A 10,279-nucleotide genomic window follows, 5' to 3' on the forward strand; every position below is an offset into this window, starting at 1 on the left:
GTTCAAGGTGCTTGACACACATCTAAATACATTCCTTAAGGGTTCTAGTTTCTAAAATGGGGTTAATTATAGGGCGTTTTCACTGTTTAAGCACATCATAGAATGGTAGAGTTGGAAGGGACCTCCTGGGCCATCTGGTCCAACCCCCTGCTTAAAGCAGGATTCCCTAAATCATCCCAGACAGATGTCAGTCCAGCCTAGTTTTTTTTCTAATATCTAATCTGTGTCTCCTCCCATTCAGTTTCATCCCATTGCTTCTAGTCTTTCCTTGTGCAAATGAGAATAAAGATGATCCTTCTACAATGTGACAGCCCTTGAGATATTTGTAGACAGCTATTAAGTCTCCTCTCAGTCTTCTTTTTTGCTAGCTAAACATTCCCAAATCCTGTAACCTTTCCTCATAGGACATGGTTTGCAGACCGTCACCATTCTCCATTCTGGTCGCTCTTCTCTGATCTTGCTCCAGTTTGTTGTCTTTTTTTTTTTTTTTTTTTTTTTAAATGTGGTGTCCAAAACTGGACACAATATTTCACATGAGGTCTGACCAAAGAGTAGTAGAGGGACATAATGACTTAGCGTGATCTAGACTATATGCTTCTGTTAATACATCCCAGAAGTGTATTTGCCCTTTTTTGCTGCTGCATCACACTGTTGACTCAAGGCCAGTTTATGATCTATTAGTAAATCCAAGTCTTATTCACATGTGCTGTTGCTTAGCCCTATTCCTCCCATTCTGTATATGCTTTTTTTTTTATTGTCCAGATGTAGTACTTTGCATTTTTCCCCGTTAAAAACCATTCTGTTCGTTAATGCCCACTGCTCCAGTTTATTTATATCTTTTTGAATCCTCTCTTCTCTAGTATTAGCTATCCCTCCTACCTTTGTGTCATCAGCAAATTTAATCAGTGTACCTTCAAATCCTTCATATAAATCATTGATAAAGATGTTGAACAATACATGGCTCAGGACAGAACCCTGTGGTACCCCTCATGAGACATTCTTCCAACTGGAAATACAGGCATTAACAACCAACTCTGGGTCCGATCACTAAACCAGTTATGAATCCACCCAACAGTTGCCTTGTCCATTCCATGCTTAGTCATTTTTTCAATAAGGATGGTGTGAGATACTTTGTCAAATGATTTTCTGAAGTCAAGATATACTATATCTACAGCATTTCACTGATCAATTCAGTCAGTGATTCTGTCATAGAAGGAAATTAAGTTAGTCTGACATGACTTACTAGTTATAAACCCATGCTGACTCTGGTTAATTACTTCATTCTTATCCAGGTACTTACATACATGTTGTTTAATAATTTGTTCAAAGATCTTTCCTGGTAACCAAGTCAGACTCACTGGCCTATAGTTCCCTGGGTCCACCTTCTTCCCCTTTTTGAAGATAGGAACAACATTTGCTCTTCTCCAGTCTTCTGAGCTCCAAGAATTTTCAAAGATTATGGAGAGTGGTTCAAAAATGTCTACTGCTATCTCCTGCAGTACTCTGGGGTCTAATTCATCTGGGCCTGGAGACTTGAATTAATTTAAGCTAGCCAAGTGTTTCCTCACTATCTTTCTGTTTATAGATATACTGGATTCTTCTATTCTTTTAATAGGACAGTGAAGATCAGTTCATGTTACATTTCCTTTCTGAGAGAAAACAGATGCAAAATAGCAATTTAAAAGTTTGGCCTTCTCAACATCCTTTCTTACCATTTTAGCATTTTCATCCTGTAAAAATCCTATAGCATCTTTGACTTTTCTTTTGCTTTTGACATATCCCCAAAATCCTTTTTTATTGATTTTGACGTCTCTTGCAACACTTAATTCATTGTCAGCTTTAGATAATCTGATTCGTGCCCTGCAAGTTGTTTAGATATGCCTCCCTCTTTACATTTGATAAACATTTCTTTCTTCCTTTTTAGCATGTGTTTAAGTTCTGTGTTCATCAATCCTGGTTTCCTTAAATGCTTCGTACTCTTCTCTCTTTTTGGAATTGTTGACGATTGTGCTTTGAGAATCTCATTTTTCAAGATTTCCCATCCTTCTTGGACATTTTTGTTCTTAAGGATATCCAGCCATTGGATCCCTCCAATTCTCTGAGTCCTTTAAAATCTGCCTTTCTGAAATCTAACTTTGAAGTCTGAGTCTTCACAGGTCTTCCTCCTCTAGTTATCCAAAATTCTAAAATAGCATGGTCGCTACCTCCTAGGGTCCCAACCACTCTTACCTCTTCAACCATTTCCCCCCTTTTTATAAGGATTACATCCAAGGTAACAGATCCCCTTGTTTTCTCCCCTACCTTTCGAAAGATAAAGTTGTCAGCAAGAGAGGATAAGAATTTGCTTGACCTGTTAGTTTTGCCTGAGAGAGATTCCCAACAACTGTCTGGATAGTTGAAATCTCCCATGACCACTATGTCATATTTTTGGAGAACTTGGCCATTTGATGCATAAAGAGTATCCACATCTTCAGCTTGCACAGGCGGCCTGTAGTAAATGCCTACAATTGTGTCCTTTCCGTTGATCTCTCCTTGTATTCTTACCCAAACAGTTTCCACAGAACTCCCAATCTCTGAAGCTTCAATCTCTGTGCAGATAACATAACAATGCAACACCTTCTCCTCGTTTATCAAGTCTGTTTTTTGCAAATAAGTTGTATCCTTGTAGCCTTGTATTCCAATCATGTGTATTGTCCCATCAAGTTTCAGTGATTACAATGGCATCATATTTCTTCTCCTGTGTTAGTAGTTGCAACTCTCCTTGTTTGTTGCCCATGCTTTGCGCATTTGTATAGAAACATTTTAGTTTGTGATTGATTTCTCTTCCTTCAATATTTTTATTATTTAGATTTTTTGTCTTTGTTCTTCTTTTCCACTTCTAATAGCAGAGTTCTCAATAGTATTTGTCAGGTGTATGGCTTTCTCTGGCCTTTTGCTTACCTTCCCACATTGTTCTAGTTTAAAGCTCTCCTGATGAGTGTAGCTCTGCGACTTCCAAATACATGTTGGCTCCTGGCCTCTACTGTTAGAGATTTAAAAGCGGTGAAAAACGAGAGGGGTTTTCAAATGGAACATGACGTCGGCTAATGATTCCAGGAAATATTTACATTCAAAAAGTCAGTTGGCACTCTTTCACTTCCGAGCTCTGCTCTGTGCCCAAACAGTGGTTTTCTCCCTCAAATGGAGTATCGGCAAACAAAGGAGAAATTACACAAATTTTGCGATCCATTTTTTCCTGTTACCCTAGTCAAAATAAAAAAAAAATGCATCTGAAGTAAATATGCTGTGAAAAAAGTTAAATGTTCCTTTTTTTTCCACATTCCAAAAATTCCTGTGAAGCACCTGAAGGTTTAATAATCTTCTTAAATGTGGTTTTGACCACCTTGAGGGTTGCAGTTTTTAGAACAATCTCACTTTTGAGTATCTTCTATCATATAGACCCCTCAAAGTGACTTCAAATGTGATGTGGTCAATCAAAAAAAATGGTTTTGTAAATTTTGTTGTTAAAATGAGAAATCACTGGTCAACTTTTAAACCTTAATTCTAATGGAAATAATTTATGGACTTCCAAGTGCTGCTTGACAAAATACAGAATCCCACTTACGGTGAAAGATTAATCATTTATTCCCAACGCGTTTCGAAGTAAGGACTACTTCTTCCTCAGGGGATGACAAACATCCCCTGAGGAAGAAGTAGTCCTTACTTCGAAACGCATAGGGAATAAATGATTAATCTTTCACCGTAAGTGGGATTTTGTATTTTGTCAAGCAGCGCATGGAAGTCCATAAATTATTTCCATTAGAATTGATGTATCAGCGGTCACTCGGTTGACCTTTGGATGTGAAGCAGCTGACTACGAATCCTATGTGCTTGATCTCTCCTACAAATAGGTGAGTGAATCTCTTTTATTCTTTCAATATTAACCCGGATAAGACCCTATTGGGCTTTTCTGTTCCTTTAGTATATTGCATTGAAACTTTTAAACCTTATAACTTCCTAACAAAAAAAAAAAAAAATGGTTTCAAAATTGTGCTCATGTAAAGTAGACATATGGGAAATGTTATGTAGTAACCATGTATGACATATCTCTGTGATTCAAGGGCATAAAAATTTAAAGTTGGAAAATTGAAACATTTTCCAAATTTTCGCCAAAAATTTCCATTTTTTCATACAAATAAACCCAAGTTATAACAAAGAAACTTCACCACTTTTATGAAGTACAATATATCAGAAAAAACGGAATCCGTTGAAGCGTTCCAGAGTTATTACCTTATAAAGTGACAGTGGTCAGAATTGTAAAAATTAGTCTGGTCATTAATGTGCAAAAAAACCTTCGGGGTCAAGGGGTTAACCCCTCACCGACCGTTGACGGGATAGTACGTCAGCGGTCGGTATTGCCTGCTTTGAGGTGGGCTTCGGCAGTGAACCCACCTCAAAGCTGCGATATGTCAGCTGTTATTAACAGCTGACGTGCCCGCAATAGGCGCGGGCGGAATCGCGATCCGCCCGCGCCTATTACCTAGTTAAATCCCGCTTTCAAACGCTGACAGCGGGCATTTACAGTAACTAGCGCTCAGCCAGAAATGAACGCATCGCTGACCCACGTCACGTGATCGGGGTCAGCGACACGTTGCCATGACAACCAGAGGTCTCAGAGACCTCTATGGTTGTTGCCAGTTGATTGCTATGAGTGCCACCCTGTGGTTTGCGCTCATAGCAACGCTGTAATTCTGCTACATATAGGCGATCTGAGCATTGCCTATATGTAGCAGAGCCGATCAAGTATGGCATGCTTCTAGCCTCCTATGGAGGCTATTGAAGCACGCCAAACGTAAAAAAAGAAAAAAAAAGTGTTTAAAAATTAAAAAAACAAAACATAAGAAAAATACATAAAAGTTTAAATCACCCCCCCTTTCGTCCCAATCAAAATTAAAAAAAGTATTTAAAAATTAAAGAAAAAAAAGGAAAAAAAAAAGTTTAACCCCTTTCTGACATCAGACGTACTATCCCGTCCATGGGACCAGGGCCCCTATGCCCATGGACGGGATAGTACGTCTATCGTGATCAGCTGCGCTCACGGAGGGAGCGCAGCTGATCGCGGCCGGGTGTCAGCTGATTATCACAGCTGACACCCGGCACTGTGTCAGGAGCGGTCACAGACCGCCCCTGACACATTAACCCCTTGCACACCGCGATCAAACACGATCGCGGTGTACCGGGGCTTAAAGGGAGGCATCGGCAGGGAGGGGGCTCCCTCCGTGCTTCCCTGAGCCCCCCACAGCAGTGCAATGTGCAGCGCTGCTGCGGGGGACTACTTCCCTGCAGGTCTCGGATCCAAGATGGCGACGGGGACCTTCGGGGGCCTGCAGGGAACTGGCTTCCTCAGTGCCTACAAAGCGCAGGCATGAGGAAGTCTGATTCTATGCCTGTGACAGATCGCTGATCTGTCACAATGATCTGTGATGTCCCCCCTGGGACAATGTAATAAAGCCAAAAAAGAAAAAAAAAAAAAAAAAAGTGTAAAAATAATTTAAAAAAAAATCGCTAAATTAGAAAAAAAAAATATTCCCTAATAAATTCATTTTTTGGAAATAAAAACAAAAAAAAACAATAAAAGTACACATGCGGTATCGCCGCGTCCGTAACGACCCCGCCCTATAAAACTGTCCCATTAGTTAGCCACTTTAGTGAACCCCTTAAAAAATAAAAAACGAAGCAAAAAATATTGATTTATTATCATAATGCCGAATAAAAAGTGCAATAACGCGTGATCAAAAAGACGCATAAAAATATCCATGGTACCGCTGAACACGTCTTGTCCCGCAAAAAACGAGCCGCCATACAGCATCATCAGTGAAAAAATAAAAAAGTTATAGCTCGCAGAATAAAGCGATGCAAAAATAATTATTTTTTATACAAAATTGTTTTCATTGCATAAAAGCGCCAAAACATAAAAAAACGGCATAAATGAGGTATCGCTGTAATCGTACTGACTCGAAGAATAAAACCGCCTTATCAATTTTACTGCATGCGGAACGGTGTAAATGCACCCCCCAAAAGAAATTCTTGAAATGCTGGTTTTTGTTCATTCTGCGTCCCAAAAATCGGAATAAAAAGCGATCAAAAAATATCACGCGCCCGAAAATGATACCAATAAAAACATCAACTCGTCCCGCAAAAAATAAGACCTCACATGACTCTGTGGGTCAAAATACGGAAAAATTATAGGTCTTAAAATGTGGTGATGCAAAAACTATTTTTACAATAAAAAGCGTCTTTTAGCGTGCGACAGCTGCAAAAAATTAAACCCCACCATAAATAGTAAATCAAACCCCCCTTTATCACCCCCTTAGTTAGGGAAAAATAATAAAATTTTTAAAAAAATGTATTTATTTCCATTTTCCCATTAGGGCTAGGGCTGAGATTAGGGTTAGGGGTGTGTTGGGTTAGGGTTGGAGTTAGAATTGGGGGGTTTACACTGGGCACATCAGGTGCTCACCAAACGCAACATGGCGTCTGATCTCAATTCCAGCCAATTCTGCGTTGAAAAAGTCAAATGGTGCTCCTTCCCTTCCAACCTCTGCCATGCGCCCAAACAGTGGTTTACCCCCACATATGGGGTATCAGCCTACTCAGGACAAATTGCAAAACAACTTTTGGGGTCCAATTTCTCCTGTCACCCTTAGGAAAATAAAAAATTGGGGGCAAAAATATCATTTTTGTGGAAAAAAATGATTTTTTATTTTCACGCCCGGACGTTATAAACTTCTATGAAGCACTTGGGGATTCAAAGTGCTCACCACACATCTAGATAAGTTCCTTAGTTTTCAAAATGGGGTCACTTGTGGGAGGTTTCCACTGTTTAGGTACATCAGGGGCTCTCCAAAGGCAACATGACACAAGCAGACCATTCCATCAAAGTCTGCATTCCAAAACGTCACTACTTCCCTTCCGAGCCCCGACGTGTGCCCATACAGTAGTTTTCTCCCACATATGGGGTATCAGGGTACTCAGGACAAATTGGACAACAACTTTTGGGGTCCAATTTCTCCTGCTACCCTTGGGAAAATAAAAAAATTGGGGACTAAAAGTTCATGTTTGTGGAAAAAATATGATTTTTTTTATTTTCATGCCTGGGCCTTATAAGCTTCGATGAAGCACTGGGGGGTTCAAAGTGCTCACCACACATCTAGATAAGTTCCTTGGGGGGGGGGGGGTCTAGTTTCCAAAATGGGGTCACTTGTGGGGGGGTTTCCACTGTTTAGGTACATCAGGGGCTCTCCAAACGTGACATGGCGTCCGATCTGAATTCCAGCCAATTTTGCACTGAAAAAGTCAAACGGCGCTCCTTCCCTTCTGAGCTCTGCCATGCGCCGAATCAGTGGTTCCCCCCACATATCAGGTATCAGCGTACTCAGGACAAATTGCACAATAACTTTTGCAGTGTAATTTCTCCTGTTACCCTTGGTAAAATAAAAAAATTGGACCTGAAGTAATTTTTTCATATAGACCCCTCAAAGTGACTTCAAATGTGATGTGGTCCGTAAAAAAAAATGGTACTGCAAAAATGAGAAATCGCTGGTTAACTTTTAACCCTTATAACCTCCTAACAAAAAAAAATTTTGGTTCCAAAATTGTGCTGATGTAAAGTAAACATGTGGGAAATGTTACTTATTAAGTTTTTTGTGTGCTATATCTCTGTGATTTAAGTGCATAAAAAAATCAAAGTTGGAAAATTGCGAAATTTTCTAAATTTTCGCCAAATTTCTGTTGTTTTCACAAATAAACGTCAGTTATTTGAATGAAATTTTATCACTACCATGAAGTACAATATGTCACAATAAAACAATGTCAGAATCACCAGGATCCATGGAAGCATTTCACAGTTATTACCTCAAAGGGACAGTGGTCAGAATTGTAAAAATTGGCCCGGTCATGAACGCGCAAACCACCCTTGGGGGTAAAGGGGTTAAATCACCCCCTTTTCAGCCCAATCAAAATAAAAAAAAAAAATCAAACCTACACAACTGATGTCGCCGCATTCAGAATCGCCCAATCAATTAAAAAAAAGGATTAACCCGATCGCTAAACGGTGTAGCGAGAAAAAATCAAAACGCCAGAATTACGTTTTTTTGGTTGCTGTCACATTGCATTAAAATGCAATAACGGGCGATCAAAAGAAGGTATCTGCACAAAGTGGTACCATTTAAAACATCAGGCCAGCAAGTAAAAAATAGGCCCTCACCCGACCCAAGATCACGAAAAATGGAGACACTACGAGTTTCGGAAAACTGCACATTGTTTTTTTTTTAGCAAAATTTGGAATTTTTTTCACCACTTAGATAAAAGAGAACCTAGACATGTTTGGTGTCTATGAACTCGCAATGACCTGGAGAATCATAATAGCAGGTCAGTTTTAGCATTTAGTGAACCTAGCAAAAAAAAGCCAAACAAAAAACAAGTGCAGATTTGCACTTTTTTTGCAATTTCACCGCACTTGGAATTTTTTTTCCCGTTTTTGCGTACACGACATGGTAAAACAAATGGTGTCGCTCAAAAGTACAACTTGTCCCGCAAAAAATAAGCCCTCACAGGGCCAGATTGATGGAAAAATAAAAGAGTTATGGGCTCTGGAAAGAAGGGGAGCGAAAAAACGAAAAAAGCTCAGGTCATTAAAGGGTTAAACATCTCTTCAAAGTGAAAAAATTGAAAATCAGACCATACATTCGAAACTTACTGGCTAAAAATCCTAACTGTGTAAAAAATGCAGATAGTTGGGTCTTTGCTGATAAGGTTTTTTGTTAACACTTTGCTGACATGGACAATTTCCATTTTCTCCTCCCCTTCTTTCAAGAGCCATAACTTTATCTTTAGGTCCATTTAGGCATATTAGGACTTGCCTTTTTTGCGGGACGAGATGTAGTTTTGAATGACATCATCCATTTTACCACACAGGGTACTGGAAAACAGGAAAAAAATTCCAAGTGTGGTCAAATTGCAAAAAAAACCCAATTATGATGTTTTAGGAATTTTTTTTTATAGCACACGTGTAGTCAAAATGACCTGGTAATGTGATCAGTGCGATTACGGCGATACCAAATTTGTTCAGTTTTTTTTTTATTATTGCAGTGGTGGAAAATTAAAAAAAAATAATTTTTAGCGTGTTGTCATTTAACTAGAACCACAATGCTTTAATTTTTTGGATGCTAAGACTTTGTGAAGGCTTATTTTTTACAGGGCAAGACAATGTTTTCATTGATATCATTTTGGGATAGATATGACATTTGATCATTTAAGTCTACCTTAATCCTTAAAAACAACAAATTATAAATGCCAATACCTGCATGACAATCTGATGGACAGCTTCTGAGCCAATGCTTTGCAAAGTGAGGTTTTCCCAGTACCGGGTGGGCCTAATGGACAACAAGTAAAAACAGGGCATGTGACAAAATGGCAAAATATACAGGTAGTTATTTTATATAATAGAGCTTTTTCTAAATCAAGATCAAAGCCCCGATTCATAATTGCGGTTTCTCCGGTTTTCTTGAGTAATTTGCTCTTTTTTTTTAGTAGCTTTAGTTTTGCACCTTATTCGCTCTATATTTTACACCACTTTTTCCCCCAACAAAAAACCTTGTGTACCTAGATGAAATGTGATTTTTACCAAATGTTGCATTTTTTGGCTTATCTTTCTCAAATCCAGGGGTGAACAACATTTTTTGGTCCAAGGGCCATAGTGCCATACTGAATAAATTCCAAAGGCCTCAAAAAAATATAAAGGGGTACTTACATGAATACATCACCATTAATAAACTAACAGAACCAAGTTTTGAGTAATTGAGAAGGATTTGGAAAGTTTCTGCTCAGTTTCTGCAACAGCTAAAATCTGTGTTAACATACGCTACTTTAAACAGAGTTTTTGGTAGCAGAAATATGCCAAATCTTCATCATAACCTCAAATCTCTAAATTTTGAGGATTTTTAATGTCAATTTTAATGTCAGGTCAGATTCCTATACACTGCTCAAAAACATAAAGGGAACACTCAAACAACACAATATAACTCCATGTCAATCACATTTCTGTTAAATCAACCTGTCCAGTTATGAAGCAACACCGATTGTGAATCAAGTTCTCCTGCTGTTATGCAAATTGAACATACAACAGGTAGAAATGATAGGCAATTAGTAAGACAACCCCTATAAAGAAGTGGTTCTGCAGTTGGTGACTACAGACGATTTATCTGTTCTCATCATTTTTGGATGTTGTTTTGGACACTTT

The 10,279-nt window shown here is 38.8% G+C and overlaps 1 protein-coding gene across 6 annotated transcripts in view; it reads right to left on the bottom strand.

Moving 5' to 3' along the window:
• TRIP13 (thyroid hormone receptor interactor 13) overlaps positions 1–10,279 on the bottom strand; it is a 256,246-nt gene that overhangs the window by 168,781 nt on the left and 77,186 nt on the right. For all 6 annotated transcript variants that reach the window (XM_073587704.1, XM_073587703.1, XM_073587706.1 and 3 more), the window contains exon 7: positions 9,341–9,413. In XM_073587704.1, the coding sequence (XP_073443805.1) occupies positions 9,341–9,413 (73 nt within the window). The remainder of the gene's footprint in view (positions 1–9,340; positions 9,414–10,279) is intronic.

This window comes from Dendrobates tinctorius, unplaced genomic scaffold, assembly GCF_039654945.1.
Source record: "Dendrobates tinctorius isolate UK_male_01 unplaced genomic scaffold, ASM3965494v1 ptg000102l, whole genome shotgun sequence".
Lineage (NCBI taxonomy): Eukaryota > Metazoa > Chordata > Amphibia > Anura > Dendrobatidae > Dendrobates > Dendrobates tinctorius.